The sequence below is a fragment of the Lynx rufus genome, unplaced genomic scaffold (genome assembly GCF_022079265.1).
Source record: "Lynx rufus isolate CCGP_SWC_20201006 ecotype Redwood Valley unplaced genomic scaffold, mLynRuf1.p SCAF_5, whole genome shotgun sequence".
Lineage (NCBI taxonomy): Eukaryota > Metazoa > Chordata > Mammalia > Carnivora > Felidae > Lynx > Lynx rufus.
In genome coordinates this window covers 118,435,878-118,450,657 of record NW_025814867.1, presented here as the reverse complement: position 1 = coordinate 118,450,657, position 14,780 = coordinate 118,435,878, and the positions used below count along the sequence as shown (strand labels likewise).

The following is a 14,780-nucleotide window of genomic DNA, read 5'->3' as shown; positions in this document are numbered from 1 at the left end:
TTGTGAATTCGAACCCCATATCAGGCTCTGTGCAGACAGCTCAGAGCCTGAAGCCTGCTTCGGATTCTGTTTCCCTCTCTCTCTGCCCCTCCCCTGCTTACAGTCTATCATTCGAAAATAAACATTAAAAAAAAAAAAAAAAAGAATGGTGTTATGGTGGCCAAAAAGAGTTTATAAAGCTGGTCAAATATGCTAGTAAAGAGAAATTTTGGAGGCAGGGAATGACAGTCTATCCACCTTTTTTTTTTTTTTTTGGCCTGTAGTGGTTTAGAAAAGTGTCCTATTTGGGGTCATCATAGTTAGTAATAGTTTTTACTTCCCAGCTAACTTTCTGGTATTGCAATTTGGAATTGTCAGTCAACCACGAAGGGTCTAAAATTTTATCTAGGTTTAGTGTGTCGCAGTTTAACAGATGCTGGCAGAAAACATGAAAAACCTGGGTCAGAGATAATGGACTTGATTATTCATGGCACAGCAAGCTGCATGAGCTTCATGCTCAGGTTGGTTCCCCTTGCCCCTCAAGTCTCATAAAGGTAAGTGACAAAGGTGGATCCTGCACTCACAGTGGGTTTTCATCATAGTTGAGGAAACCCAAGCTTAGGGAACCCTAATCTTTTATAATGGTCTACAAGTGTATCTGCCTGGCCCTTACTCCAGAGGGAGGGAACATCATGATTATGCTAAATAGTAAACAGGCTCTGGAGGGAGACATCATCTCTGTTTTTCAAGGCTATTGCCTATGAATATCTTTGAAAAGATGAAGGCAGTTGAGCCTTTTTAAATTTTTTAAAAAAGTCTTTTTAATGTTTATTTATTTTTGAGAGAGAGACAGAGACAGAGAGACAGAGTGTGAGCGGAGAACGGGCAGAGAGAGGGAGACACAGAATTGGAAGCAGGCTCCAGGCCCTGAGCTGTCAGCACAGAGCCTGATGCAGGGCTCAAACTCATGGACTGTGAGATCATGACCTGAGCTGAAGTTCAACGTTTAACCGACTGAGCCACCTAGGCACCCCAGTTTTTTTTTTTAAAACAAAAAAACAAAAAAACTGTAGAAATACAAAAGACCCATGGAAAATTATCTCCCAACAGGAAGTAATAAGTGTGAAAAGTCTTTGAGCTCTGAGTGTTCTCTTGGCTTTTGTACTCTGTTCTATTTTTTCCAGCTTTTAAACCAGGAGTTGGCAAACTTTCTCTGTAGTGGGGCAGAAATTAAATATTTTAGGCTTTGTGAACCATATGATTTCTGTCATAACTACATAACTGGTTGTTATAGCAGGAAAGCAGCCATAGATAGTATGTAAATGGATGAATCTGGTTATGTTCCAGTAAAGCTCTGTGGACATTAAAATTTGAATTTCATTTGATTTTCAGAAATCACAAAATATTTTTTCAACCATTTGAAAATGTAACATCTCATTCTTAGCTGTGGGTCATACAAAAATAGGTGGCAGGTCATATTTGGCCTGTAGGCCATAGTTTGCCAACCTGGTTTATATGATGAATTTTTAAAATATAATATATTGTTTTAATATAGCAGTCTTGCATATGAGAAATCATAATTAACATTTCATAGCAATTGATAGTTCTAAAATGCTTTCTCATAAATTATTCTAATCTGCAAGATAAGCATTATTATCTCTATTTTATGGTGAGGAAACTAATGCATAGAGAAGGAAATGACCTGTCTAAATTCATAAAGCTCTTGTACGTACACCTTAAACTTTCAGAATCAGAGTGTCATGCCACTATATCTTTAATACTCATTAGTGCCAGAATGTTTAGAGTTTAGTCTTTATTATTTTTTTTATTTAATTTTAATTAATTGATTAATTTTTTTTATTTTAGAGAGAGAGCATGAGCAGGGCAGAGGGGCAGAGGGAGAGAGAGAGAGAATCTTAAGCAGACTCAATACTCCACATGGAGCCCGACGCATGGCTTGATCCCATGACTCTTGAGATTTTGACCTGAGCCAGAATCAAGAGTTAGACTCAACTGACAGAGCCACCCAGACACCCCTAGAGTTTAGTCTTTAATAAATTGTAATGATAATAATTATGCTCATTTCTAATTTTTTATTACCGTATTGTATTGTCTAGCTACTTTAATATTTGATAATTGATGTTTTGATAAAGGCTGGATATGGGAGGTGAAGGTCTTTGTTATGTTTGTTACAATTTGTTAAAGATGTGGCAGTTGGACAGTGTAATTATTCATATTCTATATTTCTTTTCCACATTTTCAAAGATAATAGTTATTTCATTTTCAGATATACATTATGAAAATAATGTTTTGTCCTTAGGTCACTTGTATTCATGCTGAACTAAATTTTTAATTTATCTAGTAGTATCAAAATTTTTAAACTCGAGATGTTGCAAACATTTTCTGTAATAATGTACTTTTTGGATTGCTTCCCTGTCAGGTGGTTGAAGATTATGCTGGAAGATGGCAGGTCCCTTTGCCACAGCTTCAGGTTCTTCAGACTGCACTTTGCTGTTTCACATCAGCCAGTGCATCATTCCCAGATGAATGTGAGCACGTACAGTATGTTTTGAGTAGCCTTGCTTTGTAAGTACTCTTTGCATCTTATGGAAGTATTATTTTTCTTGACGTATTTGGGAATTGGGTTTTGATTATTTTCTCTGTGGAAGGAGCCTTTCCTAAAGTCTTCCCTCAAAAAGAAATTTCTAAAATCTTGGACTATAACAACAACAACAAAAAATTCTATTTCTTCATTTAAGTATTTAGGTTTAATATTGAACATTTAACCACAATTTTACTTTTAGTTTTAGAGCTAGTTGGAATTGTTTCATGGATTCTTATGGTCACTACCATCACTTTCCTTTTTAATTCCCTAGCTCTAATGGTAAGTCCCAGGACACAGCAATTGAGGCCATCATACTTAGCAGAGGGACCTTAAATCAGGTCAGAAAGAGGTTAGGAAGCTTCTGGTTTTTAAAAATACTTGTAGAGGAATTCAAGTTAAAGATCACAAACTGAGCACTTACGTTTATTCTTTTTGCCCTTCTAGATCCTACTAAAATTATAGTAAAGATGTAAAAGAGAGAAATACAGTGAAAAGAAAGTAGAGAAGAGCCATCAGTGAATGAAAGATTTCAAAAATTTTCTTGGGGAGAGAAAACAGAAGAGTGAATGGTCATTGAAACATGACAGAGCAAGTCACAACGTAACTTGCTTTTTGTTTCGCGCATGTGTACGTGCGCCTCAAATCACACATCACAATGTGTTATGAAATCATTTATCAACATTATAAATAAAATAGAAAATATCAGATGTCTTGTAGGATAAGTATCATTTAGTGGAATTCTTGTTGTTTTATATATTTTAATCTATGTGTATACTTGATTATTTGTAAAACATTTTTAAAAAGTGTGGGTAGCAGTTGAAACAGAATTATACTCTGCTTTATAAGATAGGAGGTCTAGTTTGTCCTGCCTGCCTCCTCCCTGAATCCTAGAGAGGTGTAGAATTTGAATATGCCAAGCATGAAATAGAGAGTAGGGAATGGGATACTTTGGGAGAGTGTAGATAAAGGAGTTAATTGAAGTTTTTCCATTTAGGCCAATCACCAGGCCTTAGGGCCAAGTTGGGGTGGGGAAAGAGTTGCTATTTTTTTCTTTTCTCTAAAGAAATTAAATGACTTTGGACCAATGATCTTTGCATTCTGGCAGCTAAAGTTTCCTCTTTGAGACAGCTAGCTAGTCACTTAATTACCCTAAAGAAAAACTCATCAGTCATCAAAGTCTAGACATGCTTATAGAGCTCCCAATTAATCTGCATATGGCCTTATTCTTAAAAATTGATGGGTATTCAGGAGTCATCAGACGGTTGAGGAATGCCTTTAACATGAAAAAAATACAATGAAAAACTTTAAAAAAATTTGGAAGAAATAGTGTTAATGTAAAAACAAAAAATTAAGAGAAATATAAAATCTGTAATGTGTATTTTCAGAGAGAGTTGAGATGATATGTGTAACGTTAAAACATCAACACATCATGCTGTGAGAATGGAATAATAAGAAACCAAAAATGAGTTTTTGGAAATTAAGAAAATATGATGATGGCTAAAATGTAAAGTTCTGTAGGAAATTTGGAAAGTAATGTTGGAAGAAATAATCCAGAATGTAAATAGAGTCAAAGAGAAGGAATGTGTCAGAGAAAAAAAAAAATGATATGGTACCTTTATGTTGGAGGTTTATTATCCTAACTAGTTGGAGTTTGAGAAAAAGAACTTACAGAAGATACATTGGAGGAAAAACTTAAAGACAAACTAAAAGAATTTCCCAGAACTGAAAGTCATGAACTTCTAGACTGAAAGAACTCAACAAGTGCTCACACAGTGAATATAAAAAATTCTCCACCAAATACATCATTTTGTGATTTCAGAATACCAAGAATGAAAAAACAGATTTGAACACCTTGTAGAGGAAAAACTAGGTCAGATGCAAAGGAACAAACATCAACTTGGTATTGGTCTTCATTAACTAACAGTGGGTGGTAGAATATAATGAATCAGTGTCTTGAAAGATTTGAGGAGAAATTATTTTCAATGTAGAATTTTGTACTCATCCAAACTGTCAGTGAAGTGTGAGAGTTAGAACATTTCCAGGCTTGTAAGGATGTAGAAGATTGATTTGTCGGCATATCCTTTATTAAGAAGTTATTAGAAGATGTGCTCCAGAAAAATGACAGTGGATCTAAAAAATAATGGTTTTTACTTGAGATAGAGGGGTATAGGATCACTATTGAGTAGTAGGTCTTATAGATGTAAGACCTTCAGTAAAAATGGAGATTTGAGAATAACTTTGAGAATTTAGTACCATTTAAGGTAGTGGCAAAAAGGAAAGAACATAAAAAGGGAATTAGACACTCCAGGAAAATTAAAAATAATCTGAACAGAAAGAATACAGAATCATAGCAAACTACTTAGATAATGCACTGAGTGTTATTTAGTTTCCTTAATGTAAGTAATGCTTACTGACTTTGAACTTTTAGATAAAGTACAAAAATAATTACAGCTGCAGAACAGAAGGAAATTATTCAGCTTTCAATATAAGAATATTTGATACAAATTGTGAGTTGAAGTGAAGAATAAGAGCACTAAAAAATACCCTTCCTTTAATTCTCATTTTACAAAACAGAGTGTCAGTAGTACATGAAACCATAAATAAATGTTAAGTAAAGTTACAAAGATCAATAATAGAGGAAATAATAATAATAACTAATGGGAATGTAGAATTGGTTGTGTAAGGAGTTAAATTTTCTTCCACAGCAGGAAGTCAAGAAATAATATTTACAACTAGTAGGAAATACTGACAAATCTTATTATCATCATTGTTATTATCTTATTATCAACAGCAATTAAAAATTTTGCAAGTTGTTGATTCTGGAGCATCGGACTAGTGAGAGGACTTAACTCTTTCTGTACACTTAACATTTTTAAATCTTGTAGGTGTAGTAATTTTATATATATTAACTATATGGTTTTTTTTTTGCTTTATATATGTATATATAAAATTTAAAAGAATGCATGTACATTGTGTTTCTTTTAAAGTTTATTTGTATATATTTAAATTTGGAGGTGGGAATTATGTGAGGTGATGAATATGTTAACCAGCTTGATTACAGTGATAATTCACTGTCTATATGTATATCAAAACATCAATATACTTAAATACATACACTTAAATACATACAATTTCTGTTTGTCAATTACACCCCAGTAAAGCTGAAAAAATTTTGGGGAGAAAGTTAGATTTATATAGATAACCTTGTATCGATTTTAAGAGCAATGCAGTGTCAAGAAAATTATATTATTAAAAAATATAGGGGTACCTGGGTGGCTCAGTCGGTAAAGTGTCAAGACTCTTGATTTCCGCTCAGGTCATGATCTCACAGTTTTGTGAGATTGAGCCCTATGTCAGTCTCTGTGCTGACAGCACGGAGCCTGCTTAGGATTCTCTCTCTCCCTCTCTCTCTCTGCCCCTACCCTGCTCGTGTGCTTGCTCTTTCTCTCTCTCTCAAAATAAACACTTAAGAAAATATATTATTTTTATATTTATTTTATGATGCCCAAATGAATATGGGAGATCTATTAGGACTTTTTGATTATAGTTGACAAACTTAAGCTAGTTTAAGCAAAAAGAAGAAGGGCGTGGAGGGATTTAGTAGATGACTATACCATGGAAAAGCAAGGACTAGAACTAGTCTCAGGATTTTCTGAATCCAGAGGGTAAAATGTCATCTAGAACTATTCTTTTCCTTTCTGTCTTCCCTCTTTTGTTTTCATTCACTTGGGGCTGCTGACAGTTCTGGGATTAGACATAGTTGATTAAGCAAGAGAGAAGAAACTCCCTCCCCCTGTTTGTAATTCTCAGAATAATTTTTGGGAGCTTGAGCTCAGCCAACGTGATGTGCCCACTGCTTGGACTAATTGCTGTGTTTAGGACAGTGAGGAGTGAGGATGCTACATTGACAACCTGATCAGAACCATAGAAATGTTGGAGGGATGAGCAAGAAGTGAATCGAGGCAGTGTGAAGGAGAGCTGGCTAGGTAAACAAACAACAGATGTCTGCTACAAAGAGTGTCATTTTAAAAACTACCAAAATGGTTTTAGTTATTCTGTACTGATTTCTGAGGAAAATAAAATAAGTATTAAAAGAAATACATTATTTGTAAGAGGTGTTTTTCTTGTTTCAGTGCCTATTTGGATTTTTCCCCTCCTTTACCTATATAATGTGTGTTAACATTAGTGTTGTAATGGAAAATGCTTTTAAGGTTTTCAGAACTACATTATTATTTTTTAAAATTTAACTCATTTGTTAGCTTCTGTTTCATTGCTTTCTAGCTTTTTTATTACTGCTAATGAAAAAAAATATTAATAAGCAGAAGCAAATCTTAGATGGACAGTGCTAGGTAAAAGAAAGCAAACTATCTTAACGATTTGTCAAAGAGTAATGTACCTTATAAGGAAAACTTTCTGCATTATTTGAATTTAACAGAAAAGTTAATTGTATTTTTAATAACAGAAGAAAAATGAGGAAATAACAACATGGTGACTATTAAAAGAATAGCAAGTCTGTAACAGTGTTTTTTTTTTTTTTAACGTTTTATTTATTTTTGAGAGAGAGAGAGCATGAGTGGGGAGGGGCAGAGAGAGAGGGAGACAGAATCTGAATCAGGTTCCAGGCTCTGAGCTGTCAGCACAGAGTCTGACGTGGGGCTCCAGCTCGCACACGGAGAGATCATGGCCTGAGCTGAAGTTGGATGCTTAACCAACTGAGCCACCCAGGTGCCCCTCTATTTTATTTAAAGAAATATGTAAACCAGAAAATTCTTCTAATAATTATTCCATAATTATTCATTTATTCATTCTGTAAATCTCTGTGCTTGGTTCTAGGCTAAAATAGAAAATAAGATAAGTCCTTGATCTCAAAGACCTTACAGAACTGAAAAAAAAAAAAAAAGAAAAAAAAATATGTATTTTTTAAGTTTTTTTAACGTTTACTTATTTTTGATATGGAGACAGAGTGCGAGCAGGGGAAGGCCAGAGAGAGGGAGACAGAGAATATGAAGCAGGCTCCAGGCTCCAAGCTGTCAGCACAGAGCCCAATGTGGGGCTCGAACTCACGAACCATGAGATCATGACCTGAGCCGAAGTCGGATGCTTAACTGACTGAGCCACCCAGGCACCCCTGGAACTAAAAAAATCTTAAACAAGCAGTCATAATATTATTACACAATAATTATGAAAGAATTACGGGGTACAATGAGAGATTATAATAGGGGACTTGACTTGGCCTGAGAAGGCAGGGAAAGTTTGCTGGGTGAACTAACACTTGAGCTGAGCTCTGAACAAATGTTAATAATAAATTAGACAACGGAGCAGAAGAGCCTCCCAGGGATGGCAAATAGAATGTTCAAGGTGACTGGACAGGATATCAGGATGTTTAATGGATTTCATTATAATTCATATCTGTTTGTTGAATTCATATCATGTATTTATGATACATATCATGTATTTAAAATTTTGTATTCACTAGACACACTAAAAAATTATAGACAAGTTAAAGAATTAACAAGTAATATCTACAAAATTTTATTTTTATTTTTTTTTTTAATTTTTTTTTCTTTTCAACGTTTATTTATTTTTGGGACAGAGAGAGACAGAGCATGAACGGGGGAGGGGCAGAGAGAGAGGGAGACACAGAATCGGAAACAGGCTCCAGGCTCTGAGCCATCAGCCCAGAGCCCGACGCGGGGCTCGAACTCACGGACCGCGAGATCGTGACCTGGCTGAAGTCGGACGCTTAACCGACTGCGCCACCCAGGCGCCCCTACAAAATTTTATTTTATGTGTGTGTGAGGCACACACACATACATATATATGAAATATATGTTAAACATATAAGTTACTATATTCTGTGTCCGTGCTCTCTGGTCTATATGTCCACCCTCATAAAAATCTGTTCCACTTTGTGAAGATGTGCCTTCTATAGACAGGGAGACTCTAAAAACTAGTTTTGTAAAGGTGTTCTTTACAGGAAGGAAAGTGGATCCTGTTTTTATTCATACCTGAGGGTTTTTTTTTTTTTTTTAAATTTTGTGGAAGTGAATATAGTCCTATAGAGAATTGTCTTAAATTGACTGACTATGATTTTACCTAGGTTGATTCTTTTTGTAAGCTGCATTTTCTAAAGAAATGGTTTTGCTGCGTGTATATGTATGTATTTGCACTAAAAAGGACCTCAGATTAAATCTCTTTTATAGATAAGAAAACTGAGGCCTGAGAAGCCGAGGTGACTTGCTAGTTTTTCCTCTTGTTTTACTGTTTTAGATTGGTTAAACACTCATTCCTGTTTTACAGGTAGAACAAAGCCCAACACACTGAAACTAAGTGGATCTTCAGGCAGAGAACACTTTACCAGTTTCATATAAAATAAAAGCAGACTTGAATGCTGCCTTCCCAGCCTCCTTTTACCCCAACAGAAAGTAAATGTTCATAGACTTTAGCATTCCATGCAGGGTTCAGTGATGGACAGTATGTATTTGCCTGGCAGCCATTAGGTCCACAAAGATCCGTATGGTTCTCTGGAGAGGGAAGTAGTTCAGCTGGTAGCATTTATTATGTGTAGTGGCAAACACTACAAATGTATACCCTAATATGCCAAGTTGCCTGGGAGAGAAGACCAAAAGGCCTTTTCTTTGATGGAATTAAGTGGGTATAATCAGCATTTTATTTAGAGTGGCTAGACATTCATGTGTTAGGCCACACATGTAATGATGGATCAGTAACCCTTTTTGTTTATGTTGCCATAATGGACTGTCTTTCAATCACAGAATTTGTGCCTAATTTCGGTCTCTATTCAGCCAAGTTTTATTTGATTGTATTTATAACTTAGGTCTAGGCTTCAACTAACTTAGGAAATAGCCTAGAAATTAAAGGAAGAAAGGATAATTATAAAGGGCCATTTTTTGGGCAGGGCCAGGTCCCACAAAAGGTGTTTGTCTTAAAGGCCCCAATCCATGTATCCTTTCTCTGCAGCATATAGCACTTTCATTGCTTCTTGGCTTTTTAATTATTTTGATCATTACTTATTCAAAACCTTAATCACTTGCGGCAGTTAATTTCATTTATTTTATAGAGAAATCTAGGCTGTCTAGCCTGCTATTTCTTTGTTTCCTCTCTGTAAAAAAAAAAAAAAAAAAAAATGATTCCCAGGGCTCCTGACTGGCCCAGTTGGTAGAGTATGTGACCCTTGATCTCAAGGTTGTGAGTTCAAGTCCCACATTGGGCATGGAGCCTGCTTAAAAAAAGTTAATTAAAAAAAAAAAAAAAAAAGGAAATGGCTTCCTTTTCAAGGAAATTGGTGGTCTTAAAATAAATCCCATGCCAAATTCCCTGAACACTGCTTTGTTTTTCTTTACCATTACATTGGAATATTTTATTTTCAGGATTTGTTGTCAACATTAGACAGACCTGCATGCATTTGTTTATATTGGCCATGTTTAGAAACTCAGCATTTGATTGGGTGCTTATGCTCATAGTGACTCGAATCTTTTTTCTTATAAATTTGGTCTTTATTGCTCCATTTGTTAATTTCGAGGTGAAGCAGTTGAGACTGCATTTTATTGGCATTAAATAGTCATTTTATTGGCAAAGAGATAGAGATTATTAACTGATACATTTGTGTTGGCAGAGATGAAATGTGATCAGGTGATGACATACTCTATGCCCATCCATGTTAGTAAATATCAGAATCTAGACGTATATACATGCATAGTTTTATAAAATAGTATTTCCTTGCTTTTTTATTATAAATGAAGGAAAGCTTGATAATTCTCTTGGTCAGTGTAGATATACAGAAACTAGAGAGAAAAAGCAGTAGACTAAAAGCTGTTATCATTTCCACTGCTATTAGGAAGATTATTCTTTAGAAGAAGATGTGTATAGTCATTATGGTGTAAATACATGTTTGAATTTTTCTGAATTTTAATGTCATAATTTTGTGCTAAGCCAGATTCCTGAAAACTACAGATCTGAACCTCGTAACTTCTTCCTTCCTCCCTCCCAGTAGCTTTGGTTCATAGAACTGGACCACAATGCCCTACTGTCAGCTTTCATTGTGGAATAAAACAAGAAAAAGAAAAAAAACAAAAACAAAACGAAATGCTTCTGAAATTGTTAAAAAGGTGACAAAATTTTGCTCATTGCTCCTTATACAGAAATCTTAAAAAATATTCCCTTACATGGACCTAACTTACATAAAGCAAATATTAAGAAGGCTAAAGAGATAAATAGACAGCAATATAGGAATAGTAGGGAATTTAATACCCCATTTTCATCAATGGTTAGATCATGCAGACAAAAAAATAAGGAAACACTGGCCTTAAACAACACATTAGACCCGATGGACTAACCAGAGATATAGAGTATTCCATCCAAAAGTACATTCTTGTCAAGTGCACAGGATAGATCATTTATTATGCCACAAAAAAAGTTAATAAATTTAAGAAGATTGAAATAATATTAAGCATCTTTTCTGACCACAGTGGTATGAAAATAGAAATCAATTACAAGAACAACAAAAGAAAAACTAAAGGTCAGTATCTCTGAGGAGCATAGATGCAAAAATACTCAACAAAATATTAGCAAACTAAATACAACAGCATATTAAAAGGATCATACACTAATCAAGTGGGATTTTTTTCCAGGGATGCAAGGATGGTTCAGCATTCACAAATCAATCAATGTGATACACTGCATTAACAAAGGATAAAAATCATATGATTCTCTCAATAGATGGAGAAAATCATTTAAGAAAATTTAACATCCATTTATGATAAAAAAAACCTCTCAACAAAGTAGATATAGAGGGAATGTATATCAACATCATAAAGGCCATATATGACAAACCCATAGCTAACTCATACTCAGTGGTGAAAAGCTGAAAGCTTTCCCTCTAAGAGCAGGAATAAGACAAGGATTCCCATTCTTGCCACTTTTATTCACATAGTAGTGGAAGTCCTAGCTAGAGCAATCATGGGGGGAAAAAAAGGAAAAGGAGAGAAGAAAAGAAAAGTCCTCCCAATCAGAAAAGAAGTAAAACTCTCTCTACTGGCAGATGACATGATATTACATATAGGAAACTATAAAGATTCCACCAAGAAGCTATTAGAACTAACTTAAAAAGTCAATAAAATTGCCAGCTACAAAATCAATGTACAAAAATGTTGCATTTCTTTATGCTAATAATGAACTGTCAGAGAAATTAAGAAAGCAGTTCTATTTACAACTGTATCAAAAAGAATAAAATATCTAGAAATAAATTTCACCGAGGAGGTGAAAGACCTGTACTCTGAAAACTATATGGCATTATTGAAAGAAATTGAAGAAGACACAAATAAATGGAAAGATATTCAACGCTCATGGTTTAGAAGAATTAATGTTAAAATACCTATACCACCCAAAGTAATCTACAGATTCAGTGCAATCTCTATCAAAAATCCAATAGCATTTTTCCCAGAAATAGAACAAAATAATTCATAAGATTTCAGTGGAACCATGAAAGATTCCAAATAGCTAAGGCAATCTTGACAAGGAAGAACAAAGCTGGAGGCATCATGTGACCTGATTTCAAACTATATTACAAAGCTGTAGTAATCAAAACAATATGGCATTGGCATAAAAACAGACACATAGATTAATAGAGAATAGAGAGCCCAGAAATAAATCCATACATATATGGTCAGTTAATTTACTGGAGCCAAGAATATATATTGGGGAATGGACAGTCTCTTCAATAAATGGTGCTGGGAAACTGGACAGCCACATGCAAAGGAATGGAATTGGACCACTGTCTTACACCGTACACAAAAATCAACTCAAAACAGATGAAAACTTGAACAATAAGACCTAAAACCAAAAACTCCTAGAAGAAAACCTAGATGATAAGCTCCATGACATCAGTCTTTGACACCAAAAGCAAAGGCAACAAAAGCACAATAAACAAGGGGCACTACATCAAACTAAAAAGCTTCTGCACAGCAAAAGAAGCCATCAACAAGATGAAAAGCAGCCTACCAGATAGGAGAAAATATCTGCAAATCATGTAGCTGATGAGAGGGTTAATATCCCAAATATAAAAAGAACTCCTATAACTCAACAGGAAAAAAACAGTCTAATTAAAAAATGGGCAGAGGATCTGAATAGACATTTTCCCAAAGAAGACCTACAGTTGGCTAACAGGTACTTGAAAAGATGCTCAACATCACTAATCCTCAGGGAAATGCAAATCAAATGACAGTGAGTTATCACCTCACACCTGTCAGAGTGGCTATTATCAAAAATACAAGAGATAAAGTGTTGGCAAGGATGTGAGAAAACCCTGGTGCTCTGTTGGTGGGAATGTAAATTGTTATAGCCACAATGCAAAACTGTGGATCACTCTCGAATTAAAAGTAGAACGACTGGGGGCGCCTGGGTGGCGCAGTCGGTTAAGCGTCCGACTTCAGCCAGGTCACGATCTCGCGGTCCGTGAGTTCGAGCCCCGCGTCGGGCTCTGGGCTGATGGCTCAGAGCCTGGAGCCTGTTTCCGATTCTGTGTCTCCCTCTCTCTCTGCCCCTCCCCCGTTCATGCTCTGTCTCTCTCTGTCCCAAAAATAAATAAACGTTGAAAAAAAAATTTAAAAAAAAAAAAAAAAAAAAAAAGTAGAACGACTGTATGATTCAATAATTCTTCTGAGTATTTATCCAAAGAAAACAAACCTACTAACTTGAAAAGATCGGTACCCCTATATTCATTGTAGTATATTTACAGTAGCCAAGAAGGAACCTCTGTGCCCATTAATGGATGGATGGGTAAAGAAAATGTGAGATATATACATATACAAATGTACCACAAAACAGGAGGTGTCTTGTTATTTGTGACAACATGGATGGACCTTGAAGGCATTATGTTTAAGTGAAAGAAGTTAGAAAAAGACAAATATCATATGATCTCATTTATATGTGGAATTTAAAACAAACCAAATCCTAACCCATAGATACAGAGAACAGGTTGGTGGTTGTCATAGGTGGGCATTGGGGGTTGGGCCAAGTTGATGAAGATGGTCAAAAGGTACAAACTGTGCTGACAGCTCAGAGCCTGGAGCCTGCTTTGGATTCTGTATCTCCCTTTCTCTCTCTGCCCCTCCCCCCACTCATGCTCTGTCTCTCTCTGTCTCCAAAATAAAACACTAAAAAAAATTTTTTTAAATAAATAGATCATTGGAATGTAATGTACAGCATGGTGACTGTAATTAATAATGTATATTTGAAAGTTACTAAGAGTGTACACCTTGAATATTCACAAGAAAAAAAATTGTGACCATGTGTGGTTATGAATGTTAATTAGACTTGTGGTGGTGTTCATTTTGTAATATATACAAATATCATATTATATTGTACACCTGAAACTAAGACAATGTTATATCTCAATTATATCTCAATAGCAAAACTTTCCCCAGGATCCAATTACCAAGACAAATATATATTTTTTAATATTTAATAATATTGTAAATATGTGACTTCTATTGGCTCTAGGCTATTATAGTTTTCTCAAGCTACGATATACTGAATAAGTTTTCCATTCTAATTCTGTAACAGGGTTAGGGGGATAGAAAATAATTTCTTGCTCATCTTGTAGGGAATAGTCCTCAAATGCATATTTGTTTCCTTTTTTTACTTTTTTTTTTTAACCTTCTTTTTGATTAGTATAATATAGGTCGTTTCAATCAAGATCTAGTTAGGGAAATGTAAGTCATGCTAGATAATTTAGTAGAAGGAATGTAACTTCTAGTACCACTTAAAATGTTTTTAGAAGATCTGAGGAATAGATGAGAGGATGGTGAACCCAAACTTGGTTATAGCAACCCAGGTTGCTATTAGCCCTAGAAATGGAAGGACAAGGGAAGAAGGAGGTATTATTAGAGTCCAGAGACTAAAGATGGTTGATAAGGGGAAGAACCATTGACCTGTATGAGAGGGGACCTTGGAAGAGATGTAATTACTGCTGAAAATGACCCAGAAGAAGAAGGGCAGGGGATAAAGACTTCTCAATGTTGCCTTTCACCTGTCTTTCATTTTGCCACCATTTCCCCTCTTTGGCCAAACCTAACCAGAAGCCAGTTAGCTAATTAGAAGCTAATTAGCTTCTGTATAAGTGACAGAGACCTGTTTTTGAAAAAAAAATCAAAAACAAAAACAAAAAAACCTGATTATT

The 14,780-nt window shown here is 35.1% G+C and overlaps 1 protein-coding gene across 1 annotated transcript in view; it reads left to right on the top strand.

Annotated features, from left to right (window-relative positions):
* ZNF654 (zinc finger protein 654) overlaps positions 1-14,780 on the top strand; it is a 92,864-nt gene that overhangs the window by 26,872 nt on the left and 51,212 nt on the right. The window contains exon 2 of the mRNA XM_047099370.1: positions 2,420-2,565. Within this exon, the coding sequence (XP_046955326.1) occupies positions 2,420-2,565 (146 nt within the window). The remainder of the gene's footprint in view (positions 1-2,419; positions 2,566-14,780) is intronic.